The 18,315-nt window shown below is 36.0% G+C and overlaps 1 protein-coding gene across 1 annotated transcript in view; it reads left to right on the top strand.

Annotated features, from left to right (window-relative positions):
• LOC125776421 (transcription factor SPT20 homolog) overlaps positions 1-16,294 on the top strand; it is a 354,201-nt gene extending 337,907 nt beyond the window's left edge. Inside the window, exon 5 of the mRNA XM_049448219.1 lies at positions 16,156-16,294. Within this exon, the coding sequence (XP_049304176.1) occupies positions 16,156-16,202 (47 nt within the window). The 3' untranslated portion in view covers positions 16,203-16,294. The remainder of the gene's footprint in view (positions 1-16,155) is intronic.
• The last annotated feature ends 2,021 nt before the right edge of the window (positions 16,295-18,315 follow it).

Below are 18,315 nucleotides of genomic sequence, written 5' to 3'. Positions count from 1 at the left end.
GCTATATGTATAACTAAATATGGAAACGTAACCGGTCAACGGTTTGCATCCAACGGAGAAGGTTTTGTAAGTTCTTTCTAGCCACGTTATTTGATATAAACAACCTTTAAGTCCAATCAAAGTTATTTAGTAAGATAAAAAGATCTTTTAAGAAGATATTTACCTTCATTTTGTTCCGACAATTTATATGGCAGCAATATACTGCAGCAGTGCGATCTGAACAATTTGTTCGGGGATTCTAGTGTTGGCTTAGACTGTTTTAGAATATGACAAATTTCGACTCGTCAAATTATGTATGCTTGTTTCCGTATAACTACTTCAACGGCCAATTTGTATGACAGCTTCGTTCGGTTTTGATAAAACTGGATCACCGTAAGCCTTTTCCAACATTCGCAATGATTCCGCACACGCAATTTTTTAAATACAAAATTTTAGAAATATAAAATTGAAGACAAATTCTTTGGTCGACATTTTCATCAATTTTAAAAATCGCAACGATGTTGTACCGACTTAAGCAGCTGCTGTAAACAAACTGGTTGGCAGATCGCGCCTTACCAACTGAAATATCATCAATTCAATTCAATTCATTCAATCACCCCTTCTGAATGTAACAAACTTCATGGTAGACTTAATACGAGGTGTTTTAAAAATATAACGAGAATTTTTGTTTTTTGATAAAAATATTTATCCATTCGCCTTCATGAATGTTTTCGGCTTCAAAATAGTCCTAATTCGATATTATGCAGTTATGTCAACGCATCTAATCGTCGAAGCACTTTTCAAAGTCGTCATGCATCTTTGCTTGTAAAACGACGAAGTTCTCTTTATTTTTGGACATAAGTAAAAGTCACCCCTCCGGCGAATGTAGAGCATCTTTAAAGTATAAAATTTAACTAGAACTAAATACCGCTTTTTTTCAAAATAAACATTTTTGGTCTGTGTTATACCGTGGACAAAGAAGACATAATTTTCTACTTCGGAAATATTGAAGTAAATAAAAAACTAGTTTCTACTTTCAGAAATGTTCTGTAAAATGGCGCAAGTTTTCTAATCCAAATAAAATTCCCTTCACACGACTACACTGGCATCCCCACTTATTCAATATCCGCTTGCCAACCGGTAATCCACTTCGAAGTAGCCCATCATTTGCAATTCCTCGCACTTCGCTCGCATTGCGCACTGTGACCACGTAAATTTCCATAATTTCTCTATTGCTTCCCCCTCCTACCACCAGCTGCGACTTTGAAATGCAGACAAAAGCGCTGAGCCGTCAAAAGAACGCTAATTCGCAGCCCTGCAGTTACAACTAAGAGCAACTATTGCAAATTCCATACCCCACCACACCCACTTGGTGGGCGCACATTGCTGTGGCTGTAAATCAATTACAGTTGCAGCCACAACTAAGCGGCTAAATTCAGTGTCAAGTACGTGTTGGGCTCACAATCATTTCACTTAGGCGAGCCGAAAGCATAAACTAACGACACACACACTCACATACTTGCATACAAATACGTACTGCTGTGCTTTGCGCTTCGTGAGCGGCAGCGGCGGTCGAATGAAACTCAATTTTCTTCAATTACAAAGTTTGAGACCAACCCAGCCAGGAAACAAGGCGAAATTTCGTATTTGTAGCATCATAAAGGCAATGAAAATGCGGCGGTAGACATTGCCGCATAGGCGAAGTGCATGCAAAACTTTCGCTGCAACACGTACGCAAAGAGTCAACAGCGAAAAGCAACGCTAAAGTGGGAAGTGATTTTGGCGCTGGCAACTAAAAGCCGCCAGCGACTATCGTTAGCGGTGGCATTCGGTAGACAACTGCCGACAGTTGGCAGCTGTGGCGGTGCAATATGAGTGCCAGCAACAGCTTCATGCATTGCCGGCGCTCGTCTCGCGCGCTTGGAGACTTGCAACTATTGCCGGAAATTATTACACCAACATGCCACTTGTTATTTCGGTTGCTGTTGTTTTTGCTACTATTGTTGAATATTGTTGCGGCCACCCCAACATACCTAGAAGGCGCGCTAATAACTGCACTTTCCTGCCAGCACGTGCTGAGCGTAAATTACAACTATATGACTATTTCTCCATATGCTGCTTTATGTGTGCGTGCCAATTTGGACGGCATCTCTTGTATTTCCATATCAACTTGTAGTCGCATACTTGTCGTGCCAGATCTTCTGATTATCTTTGTGGGTTAAAAATTAAAATTTAGCAACTTTAAGGTGCTTCAATTTGTATATACATATATATTCTTCTATTGAATAATATTTTATGTCATTATTATTCTTCTGTCACGATGTCATTATTATTACTTTTATTTAAACAAATCATAAATCAATATTGAAAACGCAAACATTTTTTTGAGATACGGACCTGAAATTTTGCACATTGCCTTTTCTCGCCAAGAAGCTACTTACATATGTGTCGGAACTGCCAATTTCGGACTACTGCAGAGTATAGTTGCCATACAAAATTTTCGAACAAAATCCGGTCCTTATATGGAAATCTTTTTTATTTGACTAGATATCTTCATAAAATTTGCCAGAAATTATTGTTTAAAGGAACAGTATAATCTACGCAAAAATTGTTGCGATCGGACCACTATAGCATATGGCTCCCATACAAACTTATCGATTAAAATCCGGTTCTTATATGGAAATCTTTTTTATGTGACCAGGTATCTTCATGAAATTTGGCACCGATTATTGTTTAAACCAACGGTACATTCTGCGAACCTAGTGTTCAGATCGGATCACAATAGCATATAGCTGCCATACAAACTGACCAATCAAAATCGCGATAAAGTTTTTATACTCTCGCAACAAAGTTGCTAAAGAGAGTATTATAGTTTTGTTCACATAACGGTTGTTTGTAAGTCCTAAAACTAAAAGAGTCAGATATAGGGTTATATATACCAAAGTGATCAGGGTGACGAGTAGAGGTGAAATCCGGATGTCTGTCTGTCCGTCCGTCTGTCCGTCCGTCTGTGCAAGCTGTAACTTGAGTAAAAATTGAGATATCATGATGAAACTTGGTACACGTATTTCTTGGCTCCATAAGAAGGTTAAGTTCGAAGATGGAACCATAACTCAGGAACTACTCGACCGATTTCAATGAAATTCGGTATATAATATTTTTTTAACACCCTGATGACATATACTAAATATGGGCGAAATCGGTTCACAACCACGCCTTCTTCCAATATAACGCTATTTTGAATTCCATCTGATGCCTTCTCTGTATAATATATACATTAGAAGCCAATGATCATAGCGGAATAAAACTTTACTCAAATACGGTATGTGAGCTGAGGTATCCCTTCTGGAAAAATTGTTGTGATCGGACTATAACTTTTCAAGGTCCCTGATATCGAACACGAAGAACTCAGTGCCCAACCTAACCTAACCTAATTTTTCACCGAAAATATCGGTAAATAGCGCGGAGGTGAGTTCTGATTAATTTTACAGCAAAATAAAAAAATATGTAAATGACGGATAATGAAATCTCGATTATCACTTTTATCGTGCGAGAATATAAAAATGTTGGGTGACACCCGAACTTAGCCCTTCCTTACTTGTTTTATACCCTTTTAAGCTGTGTGAAAATTAAAATGTGAAGAGTATTTTTTGTTTTTTCCTTGGAGGAGAGTATATCTTAATTCTACGGATGGCAATTTCTCAAGTAGTTTTAATTTTTTGGTTTGATATTTCAAAAATACGTACAAGAAGCTGTTCAAATTAAGATACAGTATAAAAAAATATGTTTTTTTTTATTTAATTAAATCATTACAAAGCAATTTAAAAATTTGTTTTGGTGAATAAAATTATAGAAATTATTATTAACAAATATTTCCTAAGTTTTTAAAATTTATTCTTTCATCACAATTTCAAAGATAAAAACCAAATTTTTAACCTTCATAACTTTCATTCTCTTTTTTATTAATATATTAACTTTTTCTCACATTTCTCAACTTATTGCATTTTGCAACTTCATTATCATTATATAAACATTTTTTCCACAATTCTACTCAAATAACCGTTATTGCTCGAAACAACACTTCGAACAGCACTTCTAACGCCGGCTGTGCTCACTTAGAGCACTTTTCTAGGCAACAATTGAATTACTAGCTATTTAAGTAGTTAATATCATAACGGTAAACCTGCAAATTATTTGTTATTGTTGTACAAAAACTTCAAAGAGACACGTAATCGCTCAGCAGGAAAATTGCGTCAGTAAACAGATTTGAACAGCTGACGGCTATGACTGCGGCATAATAAAATACACACACATACATTCGCAAATACGTAGAGACACTTAGTTTCTTCACACTAAGAATAAGAACATTTCAGTTGCGCACTCATGAGAGACAAACTCATTTTCCTTTAATTTCCGCTGCGCATTAGGAACGACCAATTTAATCCGCAGCAAAGGCGAATCACACTTTGTGCGTTTGTGTGTGTGTATTTGCGTGCGCAAAGTAAGCTGTTTGTGGCAACCAGAAAGTTGGCGCTGAAAGTGGTTTTCCAATAACTAGCACTTACGACTTGCTCTGCTTGACAGCGGCGACCCACATAGTTGGTTGTTGGTGTTGTTGTTGTTATCATATCCGGCTGTAATTCACTTCCTTTTCCGTTTCACGGACACCATGCGAAGAAGTGAAAAAGTGCGAAGACAAAAAAATGCGTGTGCCTTACTATGCGTTGGATGTGTATTAATTTGTGTTGGTGGTTGACGGGTCCATTTGCGGTAACGTATACGCAGTGTAGTACCTGGGGTGGAGTTTGCGTGCAGCGATGCGTATGAGTAACCTATTGTTCTGCGTATTTTACTTTGGATAGAATAATTTGTATAATTCGCAAAAATATAATTTCGGTTAATTTCCTTGAATTTATATATGTGCACGTATATATTACTTATATATATTTAAAAAAAAAAAAACAATTAAAAGTGCTCGTGGAAGACAAGCGTGCTTACAATAGACACTTTGCTAGATTTTGATGTACAAAAATTAGTAACAGGGTGTAAAATACAAACAAATATTATAATAAATTACATGTAATTAAAAGAAAAAATAGAAATAAAAAAATAGAAATAAAAATTTATATAAAACTTAAGTAAATCTTTGTCAAAACTTGCTCTTATTTCTTTCAAGTACTTAAATATATAAGCAATTTTCGAACATATAATAATAAAATACATTAATTTACTTTATACAACAAAAACGGTGATAATTAGATGGCATTAAATAATCTGCAATATTAAATGTATATATTCTCTATGTTAGTTTTGGGTTTTTTGTGGGTGTGGGGTGAAAAATGCCTTCCGCATCATAAGTGCTGTCGTCACAGCATCGGTATGTGCCACCTGCAGGTCACTACAAACCCTCAACAGACACCCCTCCCCCCTTTAGGAACCGTCACCCATAATGGAACCACAATTGCATTACTTCTGGATGGCATTACCTATTTCTCATTAAGTCCGTCCGCTTGCTGCGTAAAAAATATGCTTCAAATTTCTGGACAATAACCAATGTGCTTGTCGCTGATTAAATTGTCTGCATTTATTGAGGTCTTCTACGGCGGTGCATTTTCGTTGCCATCGCCCACATTCAAAGAGTGAGGGTTCAGCGTGGACTTCTGTCGGGTCGTTGTGTAAGCTCTTCGACTGTTCCCATTCTGTAGAGGTATTTTTTGAAGTATCCGTGAGCTAATTACAGCTGAGTTGTGTAAAAGTCGACTTCTCCAAATTTACGGCTTGTCCATAAGTTGAGGTCTTTTTTTAGTTTGGCTGTCCGTCCCTACATCCCATCTTCATTGCCATACAAATATCGTGTCTTTCTATACTTGATCAATAGTGCACTTGTTGTTTTCGGATGTGTTCTTTAGCTTCCACAGGTTTTTCCTTTCGTATGCCAGAAGTTCAATTGGAGCATTACAGTTTATAACTAATATTGCATCTGTACCCAGAAGGTTAGTCTGGGGTCCACTCTTACGCTTAGGTACCTTACTGCTTTTAGTGTCTTAAGAATATCCGTAGTCGTTTGCATACTTATTTCGAGGGTTATGTTAAGTTTTTCAAAGTTTTTTCCGAGAGCGTCGATCATATTCACTTATCTCCCGCCGTTGTTGGCGTTCCGGACATTTAAAGCTGCTAGCGACACTATTTTTTTATTTATGCCATCTACGCTGTGCGGCTTCTACACTTTCAGTTTCACTTAGTGTTGATTTGCCGGATCTAAAGCAGCCTTGTCTAGGGAAGAGTCCTCCTCGTTGATAGCCGCTTCGAGTCAGGGTATAAGTAGCCTTTCATAAAGCTCTCCCTCCTTATCAATCTCCTTTTCCCTTTCTTTTAGCTCCAGTCGCTACTTGTTTCAAGTTTCAGGGAGTATTCCGGCTTAGACACAGACATTCTACATATGTAATAGTACTGCCAGAGCCAATATGGTGAAAGCAGCAGCAATTGTTTTCATTCCTCTTTTAAACGTTGTCAACCTTCATAGCCTGTCTTGAAAGTGGACTACATGAAAAATATAACTTTATGTTCTGCAAAAAATATTTATAACAACATTTTCTAAGAGGCAGGCTTGAAAATCTCAAGTTATAGGCAGCTAGCTATTTACATATATGAACACAGACATTAAAATTCTTTAGTTTTAATATTATACTCATTCAAAATTTTCTTCAATTTTAACAAAATTAATTATTATATTTTGTAATTTTTAAGCCGTAATTTTCCCATGAAAATACAATATAAGCATATTTCTCGCAAACATTAACTCCAAATATAACTCAGACTAGATGCCAACATTTTTTGGTCAATCAACAAACGCAGCCACGGCAATAAAAGTAAATTGGACCAAATAATGCTCAGTTCACTTGCATAGCAGTGGAGCCTTATTAGATGCCAAAGACACGCTGGCTCAAAAAGCAGAACAAAGTTTGACAAAGTGACTGCAGCAGCAAAGCAAGTAGCAAAACAACACAAAAGATTAGTTTTATCCGAATTCAAACAATTTTCAAAGTGTTTTCTTTACACTTTCCGAACAAGTTTTATGAGAATTTTGAGTATGTGTGGCAAGACGACAATGCCACATTGGGCTAAACAACAAATTGCTTATTGTCTATGCCATAGACACATTACATTCATACATTACATACATTGACGACATGAATAGAGATACCAACAACAATCAAAAAACACCAAAATATTTTTAGTATATTTGACAATTTTCATTTGTAATTTATTATTGCCACACAACAAAATTACGGCGACGAGTTGAGTTTCTGAGTTGGAAGTTATGATTTCAACAAAACGGTTAATTGAATTTCAAATAACAAATGTGGCAACGGTACACAAGAAGTCAGAGCTCACAATGCAAATGAGCAAGCAAAGCAAATAAGCAGTGCAAAAGTATATTTTCATAGACAAACTTCAACTGTATGTACCATAATGTATGTGTATATATGTGCTTGTATGTATGCGCATAAAGAAAAATCACAAACGAAAACTATAACGACAGTCATCACATAAAATCGTAAATAAATTGCAATCTCCAGCAGTCGCAGCTGCACTGGAGCCATATCCAGCAGCATTTGTTAAAAGTCGTTTGTGTGTGTATAGGTGTGTGCGTGTAAGCCGAGATGCATGCGCTCAGATATCAAAGTCAGCAACATTTGCTGCCACAGTTTTAGAAAGCCGATGTTGGCTGCTTATATTTCTCTATGTATGTATGCTTATATGCATTTATATACGTGAATATGTACATATATATGTATGCATATGTATTCACTGCTCTGTTGCCAACAAATATGGAGCAATAAAGTGAATGGCACACGCTGCTTATCGAGCGTGTTCACAACAAGTTGATGTCTACATGTTTATGAATGGTTTGTTTAACTAAACTGTAATGGCTTCCGTTGCTTCTGTCTCTGACTGTTGCACGTGACAAAAGTGTTTGCTTGCATTTATATTTAATATCTTCTTAGTTGTGACTCTGCAAAAAAATAATATTTGACAAAAAAATGAAATCTTCAAATATTCAACCTGACTTGTAGTTATTTTACCATTTCTGCTATATTAATTTTGAAATAATTGGCCTTATAATTTCCCCTGAAGATATGACAGAAACCCTTGAAAGGTGAATGTAAACAAAAATAATAAATCCATTTAAAGACGAAAAATATTTCGATACTTTTGTTTCTTTCCGCAACAGATTTGGCACTTTTGGATGGTATTATAGACTCTTTCGAAACTTTACAAATGAGATAAAGGACTCTTAATAGGTTAATTCGTTTTTAACAAGGCTCATATTTATGTTTTATTTAAAAACTAATGGTTTATTATAAAAAAAAAATATTCTGTGAAGTTTTCATGAAGAAATAAGAATTTTTAAATGACAGCAGCAGAACAGCAGATAAGCTTCGGGTGGAGGCTAATTTCTGAAATGTAATAAGAAAATTTTCTCTCTTCGTTTGACACGTCAAGACCAAGACGGAGTTGGTTTGCGAGCTTAGCTTAAAAATTAAATTATTTATTAATTATTCAAAAGGCATTAGTTTAGTTGTAATTTTACTTCATTTACTTGTTACACTTTCAAAGTTAAGAATGTTTGGACTTATATTTGACAATGGGTTTAAAAGAGTACAAAATCATCATTTGTAAAGCAGAACAGAAAGATGTTTTAATCAACCATTTCATTTAGTCTTCGAAAAAATAGTTTATAAAGCTGAGGCCACAACATTCGAGCTAAATGAAAATATGGTTTTTATATTCATCTGTGGAAAAGTCACATTAGTTTTAACTAAAAGCGTATTTCAAGCAAAGCTTAAAATACTCAAAATATATCTCTTCACTAACAATGACTGTGGCTTTTGTAGGAATTATTTAGAGTGAAATTTTTCAGTTTTACGGTCAAAAGCACACGGCCTACCTTTTACAAAGCTTACAAACAGATGGCGCTAAATTATTGTTGCATAAAAAAAACTTAAGTTACATAAAAGTAATGGTAAAGAGTATAAAAAACTTAAAAAAATGCATATGAAAATGAAGACGCACTTATGTTTCTTTTTTAAGTTTCCACTACTTTCTTTTATCCAGTCATAGAAATCTCTATATATCGAATCCAATAATTATTACACTGGGGTCAGTCGCTATTATTCTGGGATTGAGAACTAACACCACTAAAAGTGTAAATTTTATGGTCATGTCAAAGCGTAATTGACCATTCAAAGTTAGAAATACATAAATTTCATTGAAAATATACAAAAATATACTTTTTGTAAAATAACAAACAATTAATGCCAGCCACATTTATTGATTGAATTTCACTTTGTATAAGTAAATGAAATATTTACCCTCAGTCACCATTCTACATTTAAATATTTCAATAAAAAGCCGCCCTTAATTATCAGGCCTAAATTGTTTTCGGGCAAATTTCGGCCACAAACATTCAAACAAGTGTTTTAAATTTTTTACGTTACGTAATATGTTTGGTATACATATTACCATCAAAAGCGTTGGTTAGCCTTTGTAAAAAGCTTACTGCGAGACGATCAAAGTACCGTGGGCCTTAAGAACACCACAAAATGTATTTCTATTTGGAATAACTTACATCAATGAAATAAAAATAAAAATTAGAATTCAAAAACATAAAATAATTTCAACTAATTTTAATTATTTCCGTTGAAATTCTTTATTGCTCTCAGAGTATTACGGCACTTTTTCTATAAAAATTAATATTTTCTTGCTTTTTTAGTTTGATTTGATTTTTCATCTATTTTATTTTATTTATAACTTTCTATTAATCTGAGCAGTTTTTATACTCTCGCAACAAAGTTGCTAAGGAGAGTATTATAGTTTTGTTCACATAACGGTTGTTTGTAAGTCCTAAAACTAAAAGAGTCAGATATAGGGTTATATATACCAAAGTGATCAGGGTGACGAGTACAGTTGAAATCCGGATGTCTGTCTGTCCGTCCGTCCGTCCGTGCAAGCTGTAACTTGAGTAAAAATTGAGATATCATGATGAAACTTGGTACACTTATTTCATGGCATAAGAGGGTTAAGTTCGAAGATGGGCAAAATCGGCCCACTGCCACGCCCACAAAATGGCGGAAACCTAAAACCTATAAAGTGTCATAACTAAGCCATAAATAAAGATATTAAAGTGAAATTTGGCACAAAGGATCGCATTAGGGAGGGGCATATTTGGACGTAATTTTTTTGGAAAAGTGGGCGTGGCCCCGCCCCCTACTAAGTTTTTTGTACATATCTCGGAAACTACTATAGCTATGTCAACCAAACTCTATAGAGTCGTTTCCTTCAGACATTTCCATATACAGTTCAAAAATGGAAGAAATAATAACCACGCCCACCTCCCATACAAAGGTTATGTTGAAAATCACTAAAAGTGCGTTAACCGACTAACAAAAAACGTCAGAAACACTAAATTTTACGGAAGAAATGGCAGAAGGAAGATGCACCCAGGCTTTTTTAAAAATTAAAATGGGCGTGGCGTCGCCCACTTGCGGACCAAAAACCATATCTCAGGAACTACTAATGTAATTACAGCAAAATAAAAAAATTTGTAAATGACGGATAATGAAATCTCGATTATCACTTTATCATGCGAGAGTGTAAAATGTTCGGTGACACCCGAACTTCCTTACTTGTTTTTCGCCCAAAAATTTATTCTCTCAAGCCTGTGGGCAATAGTTGACTAGAAATTCCCGGAAAAAAAATTGTTTAATCAACCACCAACGGTTATATCAAATAAAATTTTTTTCTATGTATGTACTATATATATGTAATATTTTCTTGCATAGCTTTTTTTTGTATTTCCGCAATATCAAAAATACTGTATATTTAAACAAACGATTTATGGGCATTTTTATAAAGCAATTTTATGGCCAATATGATCCAGAGTTATTGCCTCAGGGTTAAGAAACAAAAAAGTAAATAACTTTCATTGATCCACATTTATATTACCCCTTACTTAACAGTTAATTCAAACATGCATTCGCTTTTACTGCGCCCATAACAAAACTTTCACTCTCTCTCTCTCTTTCTCCCTTTTAACAATTCATGCGCCCATTCACCACCGCTCGGCACTCATCAATATAAATTGGCCATCATTTTAATGTCGCCAAAGGTTTTAACTGATTTTTATCTAACATTTGATTAATGTTTGCAGCATTTAAGCTTTGGAAAACCCCATTCGAACGGTTGTTAACAGCGTGGGCGCACCCACAGCTTAGCCAAAAAAGGAAAGAAAAATGGTTTTGTCAAACACAATTCACTCGGAGCGTCAATAAAGTGCATTCATACATACACATGTGTATGTGTGTATGTGTTGACTTCCGTCCACGCACATATAGTACGAATGTGTGTGAGTATATATGGCATTTTCAGTTGGGAGAGCGCACTTTTTGTTTGCCATTTTAATGCAATAAAACAATTTTCGCAACTCATGCGGCGGCAATTGTCGCTGGCTTTAAAACGGATTGTCGCAAACCGACAAAGCGAATAAATAAAAACCAATTTGACGGATAGCCAACTGCACATACACGTATTTATATAATACATACATACTTACAAATACATATGTGTTAAATATTTATGTGTATTCGGTCTGGCTTTGTGTGCTGAAAAAAGAGCAGCGAGCTGAGACCACTTGCGGACATGTTGCGGTGGGTGGTATTTATTTGTAGACATTTTTTGGATGGTTCAAATAATTTATACTGGAATTAATGGGGTGTACCAAAATTTTGGGCGCTGCTTTTATACTCTTGCAACATGTTGCTAGCTTAAGAAGCCAGAAACATTACATTTTACCCCTTTCAGGTGAAATCACCTTTCTCAGGACCTACTCCACCGATTTCTACCAAATGCGTTAGATGGCATTATTTGGGCATACCACGCCTACTTACTATATAACACAATTTTAAATTCCTTTTGATTCTGCTAAGCGCACGCGAGGTCCATAGGTACAGTACTAGAATGACAACGGGGATCTAACTCATTCCCATTCCAATGTCAGCGGGACAAGGGTGCCCTCTTAAAGTGTTGGCTCGAGGGCATTGCAATTGCCTGCGATTCCACTATGACTAGACAACCAAAGGAGTCTGATAATGAAGTAGCTTGCGGATATTTCTAGTGGGATTAGGCACTCCTTGAACTCCGATGTAAATGCTTAACTCACCTCCGTAAAAAAAGCTGCGCTTCGTAGCAGTAACTCTACTGCTACTTTAATAGCGGTCACTTCATCCTGAAAGACACTATACTAGTCCAGTAGCGGAAACCTAAACTTGAGAACTCCCTACAAAATACTCCCCTTCCAACGTTCCTTCCGAGCTTCGACTCATTCGTGAAAAAGGTCACAGCGCTTTTTCTCCAGCGGCTTCAAACATCCTTCGGTATATACTTGTATATCGGTATGTGAGCGGAAAAACCTCAGGACTAGCGGTGGTTCACATTTTCAAGGATGAGGATGAGGACTTCAAACAAATTAACGCTCAGAGCCCCAAAAAAAATTTAAAGTCAGATTCTTGTCTGAATTTCAATTTTGAGTTAGGAGTAATCATATTGAATTTTTAACGGTATATGAATATTGAGATAAAACAAAAGTAATAGCTTAGAGAGCTGTACAACACCAGGAGGGCACTGTTCGTTTACCCTTTCTCGCTTTCTTTCGTTTAAGAGTCTCGAAAAGTTTTTTTGCGGAAGTAGAGTTTCGACTTCAAAAATCTCTTTTAACAAGACTGATGTTGAAAAATGTTTGGGTTCACACCTTGTGAGAATCGACAAGTTAGCTGATCTGATCCGCAAATCTGTTTTAGGCTGATAATGTTTCGTCAATATATGAGTATCGCTGGATCCACACCTTGGAGTTTTGGCATCACAAAACCTCCGTGTTCCTACTGTAGCAATGTATACTCCAGAACTAATCGTGGGAATCCGCCACGAAACCCAACTTAACCTCTATTATACTTCATTTCTAAACTAATAAGACTTCGTTATGGTTATATTTTATTTATTCATAAAATAGTTCACTTACCCTACCGTGCCCACTTTTCGCAAACCTTTAACTGTACATTTGAAACAATTTGATAATTTTATTTCATTTTTATCGCACTTTATCGAAGTCGAACGTCGACAATTTGTTTGCAACTGTTTTATGAAGCTCCCAAGCGTACCGTAAATTCAGTTTCAGACGATGTATCCAGTAAATGGTCTATGCACATACATAGCATTCGCTTATATACAAATATTGGCATTCCGTTGGCTCTAATCGAAGCATAAAATAGTGAAGTGATTGGTTCGGCGGGTGGGGAGTGAGACAATTTTTGGGAAAAAGTTGACCGCACCAACGAACAACGCCAAAGCAGCAAAACAAATGTTGCACACATACATACAGACGAATAACCATAAATTTCATTGTGTTTTACAAAAAGGAAACGGCAAAATGTCAACTCATCTACTAAGTGAAAAAAGAAAGCAAACATTTGGCGATATTGACGACATTAGCTTGCAACTTGCTCGCTTTGGTGTTTGTCAACAACTTGGTTGTATTTTTTGTTGACCATCTTATGCCTTTCCCACAGCCGCACCCTCAAACCTTTGGACTTTGTAGTTTTCCAAATGAAAGTCATTTCTGTGCGTCTCTTTTTTTGCTGCTCCAATTTCAGTTTTTCCAATGACATTTTCATTTTTTCGCCCTTCGCTTCGCCTACATTGCGCATCATCAGCAAATTGCCACCGGTGGCCCATTCATCGGTTGCCCACCTGCCTCGAGGGCCGACACTGACTCGGCCTGCGTGTGCTGGAACGCATGTTATTAGTTTGCCAGCATCCTTTTACCGCCAATATACACACTCACACATATATGCGCACCTTTCCACATCTGCCCTTGAGTATGTCGTCAGCAATTTACTTTCAGCTTTCAGTTGGCGTGTGGTGTGGCAACACCGCTATTCAAGCCAGAAAAACATTTAGCCAACAAACAAATTTACTGAAGAAATTACACCAAACAACGATGTAAGCGCGCAACTACAACAAATAACGGAGTTTGCTTCTATCCCAAATAGCAACCGATAGGCAACAAGTCGAGGCACACACACACCAGCACACAGCTGGAAAAAATGTGAAAAAGCCTTCCCTTGAGCATTAGCGGATGCCCAAAAGTTACTTGCCATTGCCGCGCTGCCTAGCTGAGCCATATTGAACCCCAACGCTGTGTCAACCCACCTCACGCCGCTTGTCAAGCCGCAAGGCCATCCTTTTGCTGTGTAATCATTCTTGGCGCTCGCTTCGTTGGTGACATTATTTTTACGAGCCACAATGGTTTATATTTTCCAAATACGAAATTATCATGTTTGCCCTGTTTTCTCCATTGTTTACCGCACCGTTATTGTGCCCAACTACCTACCTACACACATGCCATTTATTTTTATTTATGTTCCACTGCATATTATGTGTTGCTGTGTCGGTATTCATGTGTGATTTATTGATCGCAAAAAGGCACTAAGTAAGTCCCGGAATGGGAAGGATGAGGGAATCATAAATTTTCAGCGAAATGTTGACTTTGTAAGCTAAAAAGGGAGACTGTCGCAATTTTTTCTTTATTGTTTGTTATTAATATTCTTCTTTTTTTAGGTCTTTTTGGGGGTTTTCTTTTCCAATATATATAAATATTGCATTTGAAATGAGTGTGACTTGTTGATAAAGTGCTATATCAAATTCAATTGCCCTACACAACTTTTAAAACGGTCAAAAAAATGGAGATTCATTTTGAATCACAAAAACGTACGTTTGTATTTTGAACTCTCTCGCAGTAAACTTTTTTTGCAGAAGTTCCGCAAGCATTGTCAACCAAATATTACATAGTTTTCTTAACCTAAGAGTCGTTTGCAGCAGCACTCAAGCTCTATGAAATGATTTAGAACCATATATGGCAAGAAATTTAGTATGAACTGACGTATCCATTTAGTATCCATTCTTTGCCCATTCGTCTGTTGACACAAGGGATAACTTGCATATAAAGTCTGTTCCCTAAACTATAATATATTTTATTGGTTAGTATGCCGTTCTCTCTTCATTCATGTATACTTTGAGTATGATAGTTTAACAGTTGGTGCGTGTTTGACAGCTATATGTTTACGTCAAAAAAAAGTTGTCTGACTACCAAAACTATATTGCTTGAAATTGTGTATTTTTAATAGAAAGTTTGTTCCGAAATCATTGAAAAGTTCACCACAGTTGGTTAATAGGCTTACATTATCGAGAACTCAAGTAACTTGAAAGACCTTTGTAAATCAGAAATACATCAAAGAGTGAAGAAAATAACGCTCGAAACTTGTCTAGGTGAAACAAACTCGAAGGTACTGATCCGACTGTATACACTATTTTGATTTTGTGTACATAATCACCCCAAACTCAAAAAAGATATTAGCCATATTAGATTCTCGGTGTTTTCCAGTTCTCGAGACTTAAATATGTGCTATCTTATGTGCATCTTGAGCTGCCTTTCGGTGTCAAGAATATGTAATCGGTAATAACAATGAACTGCTGTTAAACTCTCAGTACAATTTTATTAGATTCTCAATATTGCAGCAATAACTTGACTTTAGCGGTGTTGATATTTGATATACACCTGCGCGACTACCTGTACTATAAAGGACAATAAGGTGGATGCGAAATATTAAAAAAAAATTCCACCAAACTTGTGCACGTTGGTTTGCTTACTCTCAAACTTCTTTCCTTATTAGTTACTTTTATGTTGTTACTAAGCCCCAGAGAATACAGTTCTGAAAATACAGCAACAACTTAATCCTTTCTGTTGCAGTAAAGAACTGGAGTAACTCAGTTTTCATTCCAATTTGATTTAAGCTTTCGCAAGTGTGAGGTATTTTGAAACTCTAACTTAATTAATTAATTAATTATAGCAACACTTAGAAACTTGTAAGGAAAGAAGCAGCGTTTGTGTGTGCACACAGCTTTATCTATGCTTAGCTTTATTTAATTGTTTCATTAAACACTTATTATAATCCGCTAATGAGTAATTAGTGGAATATTATTATATACCCATATTTAAATAGATTTGCTCATGAGTTTATATGTATTTACTTATCATTATTTTCATTTATTTACTTGCAGGTAAGCACAATTTTATACTCAAGCTGGGTGATTGGAAAATCTTGTAAGTTTTATAACTGTTTACACTTAAGTGACTTCATTCGAAATTTTTATATTTTTAATACAAAAGCTAGGTCTTAAATATCCGCATGTAAAAATTTATTAATTTTGAGACAACTTTTTAACTGCATTTTATATATTTTTATTTGTAATGGCAATCCAATTTTATTTCTTATACAAAATAGTTAAAGTTATAAATTAATATTAACACATTTTTCGTTTTAAAAATATTTGATTTGATAGAATTGTTGAAAACATTTCCGCTGTACATACGATTAAATTGGTTCACATAAACGATTTTTTTACTTAGTATTTAATGTGATCCCATTTTGCTTTGATTACGACCTCAATTCTATTGGGCTTGGACTCACACCTTTCTGCAAAAATCTGCGCTAATATTTTTTTCCTATTTAGAATTTTGAGCCTTCTGTTAACGAAGTTATCCCCAAATCCATTTTCGCCCATATTTTCCCCAGATGGTTTATTTTTGTTTCGTCCGACTAGTATTCGGCCATTTTGGGTGTCGGTTTTATATTTGATTGAAATCTGGAGTCTCAATTTACGGTGTTTTTTGTGTAGTTTTGTCAAGTGTGGGGTTTTTACTTTAAGCAGACCTTTCAGAGATTTAGATAAAGATCAATATCGATCGGTATTGCGAGCCAAGTGAGGTAATTTAAAACTGCCACTGTTATAGAAACGCTTCTGGGCTACTGCTTTCTTTACTCAATCATCACAATCCTTTCGTAAGTGACCCACATTTTTTCATCAGCAAACACCATTTCACAAATCGATAGATTTTGTTGTGATTCAACAGCCATTCGCAAACGAAAATTTCATCTGTAAGTTAGTGGCATTCAAACATCTAACTTCTGTTTGTATCCAGCCTTATTTAAATGGCTCCAAATGGTGTATTTTTTGTGCAAAAGTTTGCCTCTGCCAATCGAAACTGTTCCTATATGATTGGACACGAAAATGTCCACTATTTACGAAACTTGCGCCGGGCTGTTATGGTCCTACTATTCACAATTTTAGTGCGAAATTTTACTTCAGACAATATAACACCAATCAGCGGTACAGACTACTAGAGCCATCTATTGGAAAAATAATGACTTTTTTTACTACCTGTTACACATATTTTCACATTCGAATACGCCAAAGTTTTTAATTCTCAATATTTTACCACCCACTGGTACTCGCTATATTTTTTAATCGAATATGAAACTTAATTGCAATTTAATGCGTAAAAATTTTCAATATTAATTTGGATAAGAAAAAATACGAAATTACATTTTAATTGAGCTCTGAAGTGCACTTCAACCGACACTTTAAAACAATTTGCAAACTGAAAGTAAATTACCGAAAACGCTTCAATCACTAACGGCACAGCGGGAGAGCTGAGTTACTTACATACCACTATGCATGCTATATTTCTGTGTATATGTGTATGTAAGCAGTGTGCTTGGCAACGCGTCAGGTTGAGAAGTTACCTACAGTGCAAATATCGGCAATCATAATTGAAAACTTTGCATAAACTTCGCTGCAAACGAAATGCGCTCAGGCGTAACACACTTTACCGGCGGCAGCGGCAGCAACGACAGCCAAGGTGCAAGACAAGCACTCACACACTAAGAAGATAATGCAAGTTGTTGGCTTTGGCGAGTTTACTGTGGGCTGTAGCCGGGCGAGCGGTAGCAGCAAATCCAATTCCCAGACACGGACAATGCTGAAATAAATCAGCGATTTTAGTGGCGCGTAATAACTTGCTTTTCATAACGAAAGGGCGGTTTGAGCGCAACTTCGTAATGAACTACTACGCATGTATGTGAAGCTATGTGAAGTACACACGGAATTGCAGACGCCTCTCTCTCTACTTGTTCTTTGTACTTGTATATGTGCAAAGGCACATACACATGTATTATTGATTTTTTAATTTATTTCTTTGCTTTTTTAATCCGAAAAGTTTTGAAAACTAGCCGCAGGAGTGTCGCAAAAGCCAGTCAGTTAGAAAAGGGCGTTGCTCCATTTTTCAAAAATCAATCACTGTGTTGTTTTAAAAAGTAGTATACAACTTCTGATTGATTTTTTAGAATGCACAAATCAAAAAAAGAACTGTACAATGAA

Source organism: Bactrocera dorsalis, chromosome 2, assembly GCF_023373825.1.
Source record: "Bactrocera dorsalis isolate Fly_Bdor chromosome 2, ASM2337382v1, whole genome shotgun sequence".
In the NCBI taxonomy this organism is placed as follows: domain Eukaryota; kingdom Metazoa; phylum Arthropoda; class Insecta; order Diptera; family Tephritidae; genus Bactrocera; species Bactrocera dorsalis.
The sequence above is the reverse complement of the archived record's forward strand: the minus strand, read 5'-3'. Positions and strand labels throughout refer to the sequence as shown.